Genomic DNA, 17,931 nt, shown 5'->3' with positions numbered 1-17,931 from the left:
CACCCGGGATTTATTCCATGCGGGCATTCACTTCCCTCATAAACCGTATGACTTCGTTTTTGAAGGGATCACTCTCGTTGTTGTGACCGGATCCGCTCCCACCGGCCCCATAGAAGCCGACCTCGCCTCGCGGAGTGTTTTTGTCGACCCTCTGCGTTGTTTGATTTGCGAGAGCACCGGGAGGAACTGGACCTCGTCCATTCACGTTATTGGAAGCACCCGATAATGCCTGTTTTAGCTCTGTCATAACCTTATCATGCCGTGTGAGAAGGCCTAGAATGGCCTCTTGTTGCTCCTGCAAGACCCTTACCGCTTCAACGACGTGCCCCTCTTCAGCATCATCAGGGGTCACTTCCCGAACATGTCGCGGGTACTGCCTGCCGTGGATCGGTGTGGCCTCGTTCCCCTCACTGCGGGTATCACTGATTGAATCCTCGTGCTGAGGCTGATTTCCTTGTGCCTCAAGGTTGTGTGTGTTGTTAACACCATTATCTGCCATTTTCTATGAATTTTTGCTAAGAACAAATAATCGAACGCATTAGTAAAAGAGGTAAGGACCAACTTAATTACACACCTGTCTAGGCCCCACGGTGGGCGCCAAACTGTTTGCCTGTAAAACGGTACAGTTGAATCTATACGTGGTTTCTAAACAAGTGAATTAATTTGATCGTGAAATAATATATGAATTAGATAAAACTATAATACTTAGCCTTGAGATGGAGACGAAATAACAGAAATAGTTATTCCGGGAGCAGGGCTTTCGGGCACAACAACAGTGATATAAAAAAAATAAGAAGATAAAATTATATTAAGCTTTGAATAGAGTGTAGCGTATGTTTGCCAGTAAATTTCTGTCCTTTACAATGATAATATAGATCACTATTTATAGCTGCACCTAGGGAACAAGTTCCTAGGATCAATCCCCTCTTTAATGTTAATTATGAGGGTCATTGAATAATGTGTAACGTCGGGCAGTGAATGTCATATTTCTTCTAACGGGAAGTATATTTAATGCTGTAGAATATTCTTCATTAAATGCTACCAGGTGGCAGGCATTTATTTTATCTTTATGAGTGTCATTCTCTCCAGTAACAGACGGGGTCGTTGCCTTCGGTTTCAGTTATCTTCTGTCTTCGGCTCCACCTGTCACTTCCTCATGCAATCATTTAATATAACATATTTTACCTTATACAAGTTTATCAGGTACTTGACATTATATGTGAGCTTAATACTCCATCTGTCTCAAATTATCTGCCGTATTTCTCTTTTACACACTCCTTAAAAAAAATATTATTTTGAAGGAGTTTTGGACTATTTTACCCTTATTTATATCTTAAATTATAATCCATCTTCATTGAATATTTACTCTATTTATGTGCTATCTTCATCTTCAAGAATAATTACTTTTAAGGGTAAATGGAAAAGAAAAATTGTCTTAATCTTCTAAAATGACAAATAATATGAGATAACTATTTTTAGAAAGCACGACAAATAATTTGAGACGGATGGAGTAATTTGTTTAATAATTAATTCTAAAAGGAAGATTTGTTTGATTATGTGCCTTTAGAAATCTTTTGGCATCGGAGGCGAAAAATGAGAGAAGTTACAGATCAAGGAAGATATTGTTTCTCCATATTCAGTTAAAGAAATTAGATAAGAATTTTTCAGGTAAAAGAAAAGAATATTATTTGCTTATTTCTGAATAATAGTTTAATCAAAAGGAAATTTCATTGGTTTTTAACTCAATATATAAGTAAAAAGGCACTACAGTTATTCATTGCATTGATATATGATAATCTATTTTAGTCCTAAGGTTGAATAAGATGAGAATTACAGATGGAGCTTTTGATGGATTATTTTCCAATTTTAGCTAGAGGAAAACTTTTTCTAGATATTAATTTCTATTTGTCCAAAGGAACACACTATATAGTAGGCAGCGGCCAAATGATCTTAGTTCCTGCTGCAATATTTTTTTATAACCGTGGTGCGCGGAACAATTTGTGTGCACGCCCGTTTTTTTCCTTGTTAAATATGTTTCCCCCATTTCCCCCCCTATCTTTTAGTCCTTCATTATTTTTCCTCGTATAGTTAATGTAGAATAGGTAGGGCTTAATGAACCGGCCTAACTATAAGACTATTCGAATTTAAAATTTAAAATTTGGAAAAATGATATTGTATAGCTGCTCTTAAAATAATAGCTGAAAATATATATTTTTGTATATATATATATATATATATATATGTTATATACAAAAATTATATAAATTTTATACACTTTTTCAGCTATCGAATGTAAATAGTTTTTGGCGCGGGCTAAAAGTAAAAAAAAAACTCTTTAAATTTTTGATTTAAACTGTAACCTCTTAATTATTATTTGTTTCATTGATGACTTGATTGGTATTTGGGAGATTATACTAAATCATACAATTTAACTACTAATTAAAAATTAAAGTAAGAATATGTATTACTCAATCATGATCAAGTGATAAATATGTGCATCAAAGATATATATTTTGTATTTATTAATTTGGTCTAAATCCGAGTGAGGGCAAATTTTTATGAGTGGTTATAGGAACAAATAGAATAAACTCCTGAAAAAAAACTTACCACCACCTGCTGTTTTATCAAATCATATCAACTTATCATAGTTAAGTAATTTAACGAGGTAAAATAACAACTAATCATAGTAAAGTAATAGAAGTCCATCACATAATATAAATATATTTATTAATTTGGTATAAATAATATTACCATTAATTTGTTGTAAATAATGTTACCAACCCCTGTGCTACACAACGAAATGCCAATAAACACCAAAGGCAAAAATGCAAAATCTAAAAAAGTTTATAGTCAGCCAAAAATATTTACAGCACTAGTTAATATACATATATTATGCATTAATTATATATTATATATTCATCTGTAGATTAATTTTTAGGCAGACGATTATTTAAGTTTAAAAAAAATTAGAAGAAATCCAAAAGAATTAATTTAAAGCTAGAGGGACAAGATGATTTGGAGAGCCAGAAAGGGGCCCTTAACTTCAAGTTAAGCAAAATCTTGGGGTGGGTGGTATAGTGTCACACATTTCCTATGAAAGTGACCATGGCATGTCCTGTGGGGACTACTTTATTGGTCTAAGATCCTTACTATATTACAATTATTAGGTATTAGTACTATTTTCGACATACGTAATATAGAATAATTAAAGAGCAAAACATAAGAATGATTAGCTCTCACAGGAGTTGTGGTAGTGGTAACTGGTAAGTACTTTTTCATCCTTAATTAGAGGTTTCGATTTTGAATTCCTGAGTATGGAGTCACCTTTATTAGGGAGCGCTTTACCCTCAATGTGAGACTTTCCGGCGCGAATCCAAATTTAGATGTGAGATTTTCCGGCGCGAATCCAAATTTAGTCGGGCCTCAATTTGGGTACTGAACACGAGGTGGGAAACCAAAAAAAATAAAAAAAACTTAATTGACTCACAAACCCATCTTATTTTCTGAAATTTTAAAAGATTTTCAGAATTAATAAGAAAATAATAATAATAATAATAATAATAATAATAATAATAATAATAATAATAATAATAATATGCACTTAATATTTGCACTAAACTAATACACAATATTTTTATGCATAAATTTCTATGATTGCACCATAATTATTTTGATGTACACTTTTAACTTATTTAATTACTTAACCATAATAAGTTAATTAAATTTTGTATTTACACTCGATACATATTGATAGTTTTCCTTATCGAGCATCATCATCAATAACAAGAAGCCACCATATCATATGGATCAAATTTTTGTACTTACAAATATTCTGTTACAAATAAAATTTCGAAAAAATAAATTTAATTTGATTTCAGAAATCATAACAGACTTAATCTCATTTTCTAAAATCAGATTATCTTAGCTTCTGGAAATTAATTTAACCTAACTATTTATTTTTGAAAAGTAACTTAATTAAATACACAATCTAAACCAAATTTGCACACATAATTATTTATTTTAAAAGTTCTCTAGTCATATATTTTTTTTTAATCCCAACACCCCCCCCCCCCCCCCCCTCTTCATAGTCGAAATTCAAATGTTCAAAAATTATCCAATTAAGTCCTATTTGGCGTATTTTTCACATGAGTTAGAATGAATAAAATGAAGGGTGTGCTGTGCATAACAATTATTTCCTGCATTTATACGAAGGATAAATAGAAACTATGTAGGAGAGATATTTTATTACTCCATTAGGAATTTAGGAAAGCATTTTCTTGAATTGAGTGACAAAGGGAAAGTGCATGTGCAACTTGTTGATTATCCAAAACTTCAAGGGCCACTAAACAGTGAGCTGGAACCTATTTCATAATGTTTGTTTGGACGCTAATATATGAAAAATTTTGGTTAAAAGTTTCCAAAATAAGTGCAAAATTTTTCAAAAAAACGTTTCCCAAACGTCTACAATTTTTTTTTTTTTTTTTTTTTTAATTTTCCTATACCAAGTGTGTATTCGACAGGATAATATTTCAATGTCAAAGAGTTAAGAAATCACCAGATGAAGAAGCTTAGATCTTGTTGTTAATTAAGTGAAATATAGTACCAATAGATAATATTTCAATTTTAGTCCTACAGAGCTACTTCCAACCTACACCTTCTCAATGGAAAATTTAAGTGTTAATATATGAAATTACAACAACAACAACAACAACAACAGATCAATGAAGTCTCATAAATAGAGTTTGGGGAGGATAATGTGTACGTATACTTTACTCCTACCCTAAAAAGATAAAAACAATTATTTTCGGCAGAACATTAGCTCAAGATATTAATATATGAAGTTAAGATGTGGAATTGCAGTGTTTCTCCAAATTTAAACTGGAAAAAGACAAAATGACCCAAAACCCAGCGGCCAGCAGTGGTGATAGCAATTCCAAATTGGTTTAACTACTAACTCTAAATGTTGTATATATGTGATTATGAAGTTGATTTGTTAACTTTATAACCTCTAAGATAGTTCACATTAATTTTAAAGATGTTAATTAGTTCACGGTTGGAGTGGATGATGGGGATGAGGGTGAAGTCAGAGGCGGAGCTAGAGTATTAGGTACAAGTGCAGATGAATCCAATAGTTTTTACTTAGAACTTGTACTTATATTAGTAAATTTATTAAATATACATAAATATTTAATTGCAAGCTCACGGTAGGCTAGAATCACGTGTTTTAGTCCTAGTTTGCACTCTAATTACTTTATTTTACTTGTGTTTGAGCGTAAATATTAGTGTATTGCACTTATTATGTGTTTTATTGCTTGGAGGAAGTATTTCGAGTTCAAAAGATATTCGGGAGCTAAACTGAACAAGTTAGAGCTTAGAAGTCTGAGTAAAAGCCCAATAGATTAAACAGGGATCGCGTTCGGTGGTCGAGAACCAAGTCTGGATATAAAAAATCAACAAAACAAAATACTATGTAAACAATGCACTACCGCGCCGCATGGGGCGGCGCGACAGTAGAAATTTCTGCTATCCGTTGGAACGTGCTCTCTAAACTTCCCCACTAACGCCCCGTATGGGGCGGCGCGAGGCGCGCCTGTGTAATTTTCTTAGAGTACTTTTCCGTTTCGACTTGGAAAAGGTAATTTCGCCTTGGCCCACTCCTATAGGGTATAAATACACCAAAAAGATATTTTTGAAGGGACTTTTGACCTTGGAAGCTTTGGGAGAGCATTGAAGGCTACAAGATACGGGATTCCATCATCTTTCCATCAATTCAGTACGAGAGATTGGAGTGTAAAGTTAGATTGATGCTTTCTTATTATTCAATTATAATAATGACTTCCTCCATGATTATGGAGTAGTTTACCTTAGGGTTTGACGGATATGATGTGTTGATAAATATTTGTGGATTTTAACTCTAGTTCGTGCTTGAATTCTCTTATGGAGTTTTGAATTGTTGCAACTTTATTCATCAATTTATTTTATCGAAAGAGGAATATCTTGGTGATTATCTTTGTATTATTTTGTTTGATTTAATTCATTGATTCTCTTAGGTAATCGAAAGAGCTTGTTGAATTGTTGATTAAATTAAGTTAGGAGAATATTCGAGAGACGTTTTCCTAAGGATCAATCCATTAACGCATGCTTGCATACTAAACAGTGCGTATATTAGTTCACCTCGTAGAGTTAAGATTTAATCGAGAGAGGTGTCTTGACTACACTTTTGAACTAATCATCGAGTGAATTCGTGAGAATCATTAGAACGTTAGAGTGAATTAAACTAGAGTTAAATCCCAAATAGCTATCTTGCACCTATCCTGTCAAATCCTTATTCCTCACATTGATAAGAAACCAATTTTTCGAATCTCTAATTCCTTGCTATCAGTTGTCAATTGCGTTATTTTAGTAGTTAAACTTATATCATAATCATTTAACTCAAGTGTTGATCCTCCTGAATAGCGATTAAACCAGAAATTACTTGAATATTGTTTAAATCCAATCCCTGTAGAGACAATATTATACTATACTATCTTTGATTAACGAGCATCAATTTCGTGTTGTGTTTTGCACTCGTCAAATTTTGGTGAAGTTGGCGGGGATTGGCAATCAATAGTATTCAAATTAATTTTTGGTGTTAATTTAGGGATTTATTTTATTTTTATTTAAGTTTTTTTTATTTGGGTTTCCTCTTTCGTGTGCAGGCAACAGATTGACGTCTCTGGTGTATGACTCGATCTTCTTCAAAGGAATTTATTCCATACAATCCTGAGGTAGAAAAGAATCTGCGACAGTTGAAAAAAGAGAAAGAACTCACTTAAAAGTTCTTGGGCAACCTTCAACCTAAGAAAACATGGCTAATAAGGTGAAGATGAGGTAAATTTAGCTGCAAGAGAAGCAGCACAACACAAAGAAGAAGCTGCAAGGATAGCGGCTGAGGCAGCCCGTAGATCTGCTGATGAGACCGTCAACGATGATGGGGGTTGAAGATTCAATCTGAATCGACCCTTGATTGAAGATCAGTTCAAGAATGCGGTACCCAGGCCTGGTAGAGCATTGGGTGATTATGCCAGACCAGTCTACAATCAGGGACTGTCCAGTATCAGACCTCCACCAGTAGTAGCGAACAATTTCGAGTTGAAGCAAGGCTTGCTTCAAACTATCCAGAACAACTGTGTCTCTAGAGGGAAGGTGAATGAAGATTCTAAGACTCATTTGAGGATTTTGAGGAAATCATGAACACCTTCCAGTACAACGGAGTGTAGAACGATGCAGTCTACTTAAGGGCTAACGTCATTCCTCTTTTCACTGAAAAATGATGCGAATCACTGGCTTTGTAGCTTACCAACGGGTTTGATTAGGACATGGGATGATATGACTAGAAAGTTTCTTGATAAATACTTTTCAGCTGCAAAAACAGTAAAGTTTAGAAGGGAGATTCACAACTTCTGCCAGACGGACACCGAAATAATTTTTCGAGGCTTGGGAAAGATTCAAGGAGATAGTGAGGAAGTGTCAGTATAATGGGATTGAATTATGGATGAAACTCCAAGACTTTTGAGATGGACTGACACATCCCACGCGACGAACTCTGAACATTGCAGTCGGAGGTCCTTTAATGAAGAAGTCTCATGATGAGATTGTGACAATTCTTGATGAGCTATCGGAAGATGTTAACCAGTGGCATGCCGAGAGTAATGATAGAAGAAGATTAGTTGGGGTTCATCAAGTAGATTCTAACACCACAGTGCAATCCCAACTAGACGCCATGGCCAATGAGATAAAAAAGTTGACCTTAGCCAAGGTCCAAAGCCAACCATCACTAGTTTGTTATTTCTGTGGAATGGTGCATCCAACGCATGAGTATCAGGCCGTAGCTGCAGATGAAGTGGTAAATGATGTGGGAAGCTTTGATAGCGGAAACTACCCGAGCGGTAATAATTTCAATTCTATGGAATAGAGGCACCCAGGCTTTTCTTGGAATTCACCAAGTGGTAGCCTAAACTCATGACAGCAAAATAACTCTAGACCCCAGGGATAAGGAGCTCTAGGCTTTCAAAATCAGTAGAGGCAGCAATATCAGCCTGCACAGTCTAATCAGTCTAGCATGAAAGATCTAATGAAGGCTTTTATTATCAAGATAGATGAGAGGCTTGAAACTCATAGCTCAGCTATAGGGGAACATGGTGCAACTATCAAAGAACTGGGGACGACTTTCCGAAACCTGGAAATACAGGTTGGGTAACTGGCTACTCTATTATCTGAGAGGGTCCCAAGAACGCTCCCTGCTGATACTGAAAGAAATCCAAAAAAGATAATAAATGCAGTATCTTTGAGGAGTGGGCACGTATTGGACGATCCCAGGGCAAAACAAAAGAATGGGTTAAATGAAGGACAGGTAGAGATTGTGGAGGAGCGAAAAATAGCAATATTCAAGAAGGCGAAGTGATGGTAGATGAAGGTTTGAAGAAGAAGGGGAAGATTAGAGCTCAGAAAAAGAAGAGAGATGATAATGCAACAAATAATGAGACTGAAGAGAGCAAATACATGCCTGCTCTACCTTCCCCCATAAGCAAAGAAGAGAGAAGTTGGACAAATAATTCGAGCACTTTCTAGAAGTGTTCAAGCAGGTGCATGTGAATATACCTTTCACATAGATGCATTCACAGATGCCAGCTTATGCTAAATTCATGAAGGAGATATTGTCCAAGAAGCGAAAAGTGGAAGAGGCACCAATGGTTAAGCTGACAAAGCATTGTAGTGCCATCTTGCAAAATAAGCTCCCTAAAAATGTGGAGATCTAGGGAGTTTTACTATACCTTGCTCTTTATGAAGTACTAAATTTCAAAAATCTTTGTGTGATTAAGGTGTTTCTATTAATCTTATGTCGTTGTCTATTTTCAGTAGATTAGAGGGAGAGATTGGAGAGATCAGGTCGATACCTGTATCCTTGCAGCTGGCGGATCAGACCATAACCATACCTGAAGGAATAATGGAAGATGTGCTGGTTTGGATAGGTAAATTTGTGTTTTCTGGGGACTTCATTATAGTGAACATGGAGAAAAATAGGTAGGTCCCTCTGATTTTAGGAAGACTATTCTTGGCTACGGGCAGAGCAATTCTAGATATCCAGAAAAGGCAGCTCATGCTCAAAGTGGGGGTTGAAAAGCTGATTTTCAAAATGGAAGGAGAAATGGGGGCCCTGAAGGAGAAACTTGGAGAGTGTCAAGTGGATAAGTGTGGGTTGTACCCAAAGAAGGCGTAAAGAAGCTCTTTGTATGGATATGTGCACTGGGTCGGGTGTGCAAAGGAGGTCCCGACTTTGATTCAGATCCCGTCTAGATGAATCAGGGAAGCTTCGTTTATCTCTTGCTTTTTATTTGTGTGTCATGGGGACATGCCAAAATTTAAAGTGTGGGTTGGGGAATGTATATGTGTTTGTAGTCATTTCTTTTGATAAAAATATTTTTTTGACTTTTCTCGACGGTGGATTTCCTCGATTGTCTTCTTGAGGGATCAAAGTCAAAGAAAAAATATTTTATTTTTTTAGGTAGTGTAACAATCCCTCCTTGGTTTTCCTTTGTGCCGCGGTTCTTTTCCAAGAGTTTTTGTTGAACCGGGTGTAGTTAGTTTTTTTTTCTTTTAGTAGGAGTAGTGAACTCTTGTGCTATGTATTAAAAGGGAGATGACTTTTCTTGACTTTGTTGTGCCTTGAGAGCAGTGAGTGCCTTAGTGTGATGCCTAGGCTCATTTCTTGACTCTTAAATAAGTGCCTTAATTTGTGTGATTGTAACTTTGCTTAACTACTTTGACTAGAGAATCGGGATACATCCGATCCTAAGTGAGTTATGTGCCAATATGTGTGTGAGGTTTTGTGATATTCTGTACATGTCGGTTGATGTCTAGAACTTGCCCTGTGTGTTTACAAAGCGAAATAGTAGTCTTGTTCAGTCTAGGATGTGATAGTGGCATTTCTTTGTTGAGCCACATATATGTTTTTACCCACCTAATGAACGTGTATCTTAGTTAGCCCCGTTGAGACTGTAATCCTATTTCTTTGGCAACCACACTACAAGCTTGATCCCTTTGTTTGAATTGTCTATCTATTTGAACCTTTTACCTCTCGTGAGCACTTGATGTTGTTATGAGCTTATAAAATCTAAGTGAGGTATGGTCGGGTTTTGACTGGAACTATAGAAAAAGGAGAAAGGTGCACTGTTTGAAAAATTATGAGAGCCACTTGTAGAGAATTGGAAAAAAAAAAGTTTGATTGAGAAAAAAAAGAGAAAAAAAATCAGAACTTAGAAAAGAAAAAAATGGATTCCATGCTAGTGGTAGTTCTCATCTTGTTTGTGCTTAAAGATATTGGGAGCTTGATGCTATTATGAATGAAGGTAGGGGTTTGGTTCAACATAAGTATGGGGTTTGAATTATTAATGTATATGTATTAAAGTGCTTATAGAGGTGTAGTCACTATATCCAAATGTATCCTACCCGTCCCGCAGCCTACATTACAACCAAAATAAAGTCCTACTTAATCTTTGACTGAATGAGCTTAATTAGTAGAGTATTACACTACGGGCAAGCCTATGGTACGTCTTTTGTGGCACATGAATTATATATCTAAGAGTGATTTAATTTTTTCTATCTTGAGTTCCTATTTGCTCTTGAATTTATCGTGTGGGGAACTACCCTCTATTGTTTGTGTGAGGGCACATGATTTGCGAAGGTAAGGTGAATTCTTTGACCTCTGTGTTAGAGTAAGTGAGCATGTTGTGAAAAATGTTTGGTGATTTTGAGTCGAGTCTTGAGGTGAGGATGTTATGATTGGGTGCTTAGTCTGCTTTAAATTTTCTTAGCATGATGTGTTAGGGAAGTTGTCTGATAAGAAGGCCGTCTCTATGTGAAGTGCAGTTTTATTGCTCGAGGACGAGCAATGGTCTAAGTGTGGGGTGTTGATGGAAGGCTAGAATCACGTGTTTTAGTCATATTTTGCACTCTAATTACTGCATTTTACTTGTGTTTGAGCATAAATGTTAGTGTATTACACTTATTTTGTATTTTATGCCTTGCATGAAGTGATTTCGAGTTAAAACGATATTCGAGAGCTAAATTGAACAAGTTAGAGCTTTGAAGTCTGAGTAAAAGCCCAAGAGATTAAACTGGGATCGCGTTCGGGGGTCGGAAACCAAGTCTGGATATAAAAAATCGACAAAACAAAAATACTCTGTAAACAATGCACTACCGCGCCGCATGGGGCAGCGCGGCAGTAGAAATTTCTGCTGTCCGTCAGAACGTGCTCTCTTAACTTCCTCACTAACGCCTCGCGTGGGGCGGCGCGGCGCGCCTGTATAATGTTTTTAGAGTACTTTCCTATTTCGGCTTGGAAAAGGTAATTTCGCCTGAGCCCACTTCTACAGGGTATAATACACCAAAAAGACATTTTTGAAGGGACTTTTGACTTTGGAAGCTTTGGGAGAGCATTGGAGGCTACAAGACACGCGATTCCATCATCTTTCCATCAATTCAATACGAGAGTTTGGATTGTAATAGATTGATGCTTTCTTATTCTTCAATTATAATTGTGATGACTTCCTCCATGATTATGGAGTAGTTTACCTTAGGGTTTGACGGATATGGTGTGTTGATAAATATTTGTGGATTTTAACCCTAGTTCGTGCTTGAATTCGCTTATGGAGTTTTGAATTGTTGCAACTTTATTTATCAGTTTATTTAATCGAAAGCAGAATATATTGGTGATTATCTTTGCACTATTTTGTTTGATTTAATTCATTGATTCTCTTAAGTAATCGAATGAGCTTGTTGAATTGTTGATTAAATCATGTTAGGAGAATATTCGAGAGACGTTTTCCTAAGGATCAATCCATTAACGCATGATTACATTCTTTACAGTGCTTATATTAGTTCACCTCGTAGAGTTAAGATTTAATCGAGAGAGGAGTCTTGACTATACGTTTGAACTAATCATCGAGTGAATTTGTGAGAATCATTAGAACATTAGAGTGAATTAAACTAGAGTTAAATCCCAAATAGCTATCTTGCACTTATCCTATAAAACCCTTATTCCTCACATTGATAAGAAACCAATTCTGCGAATCTCTAGTTCCTTGCTATTAGTTGTCAATTGCGTTATTTTAGTAGTTAAACTTAGATCATAATCATTTAACTCAAGTGTTGATCCTCCTGAATAGCGATTAAACTAGGAATTACTTAAACATTATTTAAATCCAATCCTTGTGGAGACGATATTATACAATACTATCTTTGATTAGCGAGTATCAATTTCGTGTTGTGTTTTGTGCTCGTCACAAGCACGGAAACTAAGACAAGCTATGAATTTGGTGACGAGTTCAAAATCCATAAACTTTAAATCATGACTCTGCCTATAGGTAAAATGGGGTAAGGTTAGGTTTATTGGAAATTACTTTTTATTAGGTGGTTATTTTCCTACTTGCCCGCCAAACAATGACTTCTTTGCTTATTATCAAACACTAAAAATATGTGAAACAATCACTTATTTTCCTATGAAAACATTTTTTTTCCTACCAAACATATCCTAAGTATAATCTATTTTGTTTGTTACATAAATGTCAATCACTTTGTCTCAAAGTACTTGATCCGATTTAATGGGACAAAAAGAATTCAACTGGTACTCACTTAGTCTCCCCTCCTTTTGATGGTACTGGTTTTGTGGCTTGGAGGAAGAGCATGCTTGTGTCTCTTTCTGCCAAGAACAAATTAGGGCTAATTAATGGCTGTCATGATAAACCTACTGAGGATTCTCCTTATTACCCCTATTGGGAAAGGTGTAACGACATGCTGATTGCTTGGATCACCAATTCTTTGTCTAGAGAGATTGCTACCAGTGTCTTATGGTATGACACTGCTAGAGAGGTATGGTTGGATATAAATGAGAGGTTTGGTCAATCAAATGGGTCAAATTTCATTCAAATGCAAAGGGAGATTGGTTCTATCTCCCAAAGGACCTCAAACATAGCTTCATATTTCACCAGACTACGCAGTCTTTGGGATGAGATGAACACAACCTATGTTGGACATGTTTGCTTATGTGGAGCCCTTCCTAAATTCCTTGAGGAACTCAAACTATTCTGGTTTCTTGTTGGACTAAATGACTCATACTCCATAGTCAAGATCAGCATTCTTTGATGACCCCTCTCCCAACTGTCAGTAAAGTCTACTCCATTCTGCAGCATGATGAAAAAAAAGAAGAGAGAAAGCATCTTCTCCAGGTTTTCTGCTGAATCTGTCTCTTTCTCTGCTTCTTCTGCTCCTAATAATGGTCAGAGGTCCTTCAATCAGAGAATTCAATTTGAGACAAAGAGACCTAATCAGTCTATATCTTGCAAATATTGCAAGAAACCTGGGCACATTATTGAAAAGTGTTACAAGCTCCATGAATTTTCCCCTGATTTCAAGTTCAACAAGAACAAAAGATCAGCTTCTTGTGTGTATGTTGATGTTTCTTCCTCTAGTATTCCATCAACTCCTTCCCAGGGTTCTATAACTCCTGATATTTCATCATATGGTTTCACTCAAGAGCAATATCAACATCTCATGAGTTTACTGCAACAATCTCATATCTATCCTGGGGCCAACAATAATCTGTCTTCTGGAGAGAACACTGCTTATGCAAACTTTGCAGGTTTGTTCTGTAGTTCTGTAGTTAATTCTGTGGACTTACATACTTATGCATCATCTCAGTTCACTATAGACACTTGGATCTTAGACTCAGGGCCACTAATCACAGGACCCCTCACAAACACTTACTTCACAATTTAACACCACTAGCTAGACCTTATTTGACACCTTTACCAAATGGCTACAAAGTTAAAGTTGTCTCTACTGGCTCTCTACACCTTGGATTTGACATAATTCTTCACAATGTTCTTCTTGTTCCCTCTTTTCAATTCAACCTAATTTTCATTTATTATCTGCTTTTAGAGTTTAACTGTTATGTAGTTCTCACCATTTCTAAATATTTTTTACAGGCCCCTTCTCTGAAGAGTCCACTGAAAATTGGTAGAGCTGATAATGGGTTGTATTTTCTCCATCTTATTGATGATGTTCAATCTCCTTTTTGTGTTTTACTTTTACAATGTAATATTTCTGATTCTACTATTTTTACCTGTTCTAGTTCTACTTCTGTTAATGCTCATCTTTCCCCCAGTCCCTCTTGTAATCCACACATTGACATCAATAAAACAGATTACTTTTGGCATCAAAGAATGTGATACATGCCTTACAATAGGATGAAATTCATTCCTTCCTTTTATGATAAAATCCCCTCCAAACAGCCTTTTATATGTCCTATTTGTCCCATGGCTAGACATCAGAGACTGCCATTTCCTAACAATACCATTCATTTTTCAGCCCCTTTCCAGTTGGTTCACATTGATATTTGGGGCCCCTACCATAACGCCACCTACAATGGTTTCAAGTATTTTTAAACTCTATTAGATGATTACATTAGGGTGACTTGGACACATCTACTCTCTTCTAAAAGCAATGCTCTTTTTGTTTTAAAGGCTTTCACCTCTATGGTTCACACTAAATTTCACACTTCAGTTCAGTGTTTCGGGTCTGATAATGCTTTTGAATTAGGTACTAGTTCTGAGTCCAAATCTTTCTTTACTTCTCAAGGTATCCTACACCAAACTAACATCCCTCACACTCCACAAACTGAATGGTGTTATGGAAAGAAAGCACAAATACCTTTTAGAAATCTCTAGATCTTTGCTTTTTCAATCACATTTACCTACCAAGTATTGGGGTAAATGTATTCTCACAGCCACATACCTCATCAATAAATTCCCCTCAACTATCTTGAATAACATATCCCCCTATAAAAAATTACATGGTCATCCCCCTTACTATGATCATCTTAGATCTTTTGGATGCTTATGCTATGCCACCACACCCAAATCTGGGAGAGACAAGTTTTATACTAGAGCACCCCCTTGCATCTTTCTTGGCTATCTCTGTGGCAAGAAAGGTTACAAGTTGCTAACTCTCTCCAACCATGCTATCCTATATTCTAGGGATATTGTCTTTCATGAGCATGTATTCCCTTATTCATCTACTGCTTCACAAATCTTTCCTCCTTCTCTTTCTCCTTTTGTAGACTTACCTAATTCTTCTCCTTCTCCCACTTCTGCTTTTTCTCCTCATTCTCCCATTCCTTCACCTCATGATGTTCTTAATTCTCCTTTCTTTACCACTGATCCTTCTTCCACTTCTCCACATGTTGTCTCTCCTACTCCTTCTGTTTCTCTCCCTGTCAGACACTCCTCCAGGATCAGTAATCCTCTACCTCATTTAAAGGATTATGTTTCTCCATCTCTTGCTCTCAAGGCTCTTGACTATCTTGTTTCTAAGGTCACCTCTACTGAATTGCACATGCATGAGCCCCAGTTTTACCAATAGGCTGTATCTCACCCTGCTTGGCAGGAGGCCATGCTAAAGAAATTCCCAGCTTTAGATGCAAACCACACTTGGGACATTATTCATCTTCCCCTTCACAAGAAGACTATACCTTGCAAATGGGTCTACAAGATCAAACAAAGGTCTAATGTTTCCATTGAAAGGTACAAGGCCAAGTTAGTGATAAGGGGTGACACTCAGAAAGAAGGCATTGATTATAATGAGACTTTTTCCCTTGTAGTTAAATTCACCACCATTAAGTGCCTTCTTACCATTGCTGCCTTGAGGAATTGGACTGTTTATCGACTTGATGTCAACAATGCCTTTTTACATGGTGACCTTCATGAGGAAGTTTATATGAAGATCCCTCCTGGTTTGCAGCTTTCTTCTATATCTCCTTCTTTCTCTTCTCCATTGGTTCGCAAGATAATGAAGTCTCTATATGGCCTCAAGCAGGACTCTAGACAGTGATTTTCTAAGATGTCTGAGGCCTTGCTCAGTAGAGGCTACATTCCCAGTAAAAATGACCATTTTTTATTCCTCAAGTCCTCTGGAAGTTCCCTCACACTTCTAGCTGTTTATGTTGATGACATCCTTCTAGCTGGTGATGATGTTTATGAACTGGATGTCGTCAAGGACTTCCTTGATACTCAGTTCAAGATCAAGGACCTGAGGTCTATTCACTATTTTTTGGGACTGGAAGTTACTAAAGTTGCTGCTGGTTTTCTCATGAGTCAACACAAATTTACCTCTGATTTACTTTAAGAGTTTCATTGCCAGAACTTCTCCTCTGTGGTCACTCCTTTAGATGGTTTCTGTCAAACTCTTGACTGATATGGGGGAACCAATATCTGGTCCTAGTACTTATAGGAGGATAGTTGGTAAGCTTAATTTCCTCCAACACACAAGACCTACATTATTTTTTTTAGTACATCTTCTTAGTCAATTCCTCTAGGCTCCTCAGGTTCCTTATATGCTTGATGCCATTCATGTTTTGAGATACTTATCTGCTGCTCCTGCCCTGGGCATTCTTCTTTCTCATGGTGTTGATTTTACTCTTAAGGCTTATTCTGATTCAGACTGGGCAACTTGTGCTATATCCAGAAGGTTTGTATCTGGTTATTTTATCACCCTTGGTGGCTGCCATGTTTCTTGGAAGAGCAAGAAGCAGCAGACTGTATCCCTGTCCTCTGCTGAGGCTGAATATAGGGCCCTTCGGCAAGTGGTTGCTGAAGTGTCGTGGTTAATCAGGTTACTTGCTGATTTTGGTGTCTCTATTTCTAATCCAGTTCCTGTTTTTTGTGACAACCAGGCTACCCTACACATTGCTAAGAATCCAGTTTTCCATGAGCGCACCAAACACATCGAAATTAACTGTCATTATGTGTGGGACAATGTTACTTCTGGTTTGATTTCCCTTCATTATGTTGCTAGTGCTAAGCAACTGGCTGATATCATGACCAAGCCCCTTACATGCCTCTCTCACCGTCATTTGTTGGGCAAACTTGGAGTGTTATCACCCCAATCTTGAGGGGGGGGAGGTGTTGAGCATATTGGGCCTCAATTCCGCACTCTTTCAGATCAGGCCGACTCCTCTCCCACCGGCCCACATAATAACACACACACATAGCACATAGATTTTATTTTTTTAGCCAGTTTACTTTTGTAAAAGTAGCCACATTGTAACACAAAAATAAATACTTGTACTTCCGAAAATAAGAGGTTAGAAGATTCATTTCATCGTAAAGATATTTTGTCCGATGCTCTCTTTTATCCTTTTTTTCTCTCTACTCTACCGTTAGAGTTTCCATCCCATTGCATGAGCTCACTCCGAGTTTCTAACATATTCACCCTATAATGTTGACATATGTGCTTATTGAACACGTAATGCACAATTCAAAACAAAATAAAGTATGCGACTGTCGTTGTTGACGTGATAATCTTTTAACAATTAATAATCATTTAATTTAATTTTTGAGTGATGAACTTTCATTTATTTCCTCCAATAAATTTATATAACGCCCATTCTAATTTGGGGTATTTTCAAAATATATTGACATCAGTTTATTTGAGACTTTCATGACTTTTAAGAAATTAAAGAATTGAAATTCATTAAACTATGATATTTTACGTCGATGTCACGTTTTCTTTTTTCCGACTATTACTTTAATATTTCTTTCATAATTGTTACTTAATATATTGTGTATTAACTTTAAAAAAATAAATTGTCCAGTTAAACACTGTCAATCAAATAAATAAAACGAGTATGTGTTTGTGCTGCCAAAAGTACCACGTTGGTTCGTACATTACATATCTAATGGCATACACAGTACAGTTCTGAGTACCCCACGTAACTTATATACTTTCTCTGTCAATGGAACAGAGTATCATCCAATCAGACACATATCAGAAATTCAGAAGCATCAAATCTTACCTTCCTAACTTCTGTAAATAATAAACATTTGGAGGGTATTT

The 17,931-nt window shown here is 36.5% G+C and overlaps 1 protein-coding gene across 1 annotated transcript; it reads left to right on the top strand.

Moving 5' to 3' along the window:
• Positions 1-8,101: 8,101 nt before the first annotated feature.
• Positions 8,102-15,927, top strand: LOC138909555 (uncharacterized). Its single transcript, XM_070200761.1, has 10 exons — positions 8,102-8,230; positions 8,664-8,751; positions 8,862-9,011; positions 12,677-13,127; positions 13,227-13,678; positions 13,738-13,919; positions 14,025-14,117; positions 14,562-14,676; positions 15,158-15,411; positions 15,484-15,927. The coding sequence occupies exons 1-10, from the start codon at positions 8,102-8,104 to the stop codon at positions 15,925-15,927; spliced, it is 2,358 nt and encodes a 785-aa protein (XP_070056862.1).
• The last annotated feature ends 2,004 nt before the right edge of the window (positions 15,928-17,931 follow it).

Source organism: Nicotiana tomentosiformis, chromosome 4 (genome assembly GCF_000390325.3).
Source record: "Nicotiana tomentosiformis chromosome 4, ASM39032v3, whole genome shotgun sequence".
NCBI classification, from domain to species: Eukaryota; Viridiplantae; Streptophyta; class Magnoliopsida; order Solanales; family Solanaceae; genus Nicotiana; species Nicotiana tomentosiformis.
Note: the sequence above shows the minus strand (reverse complement) of the source record. Positions and strands in the feature narration are given on the sequence as shown.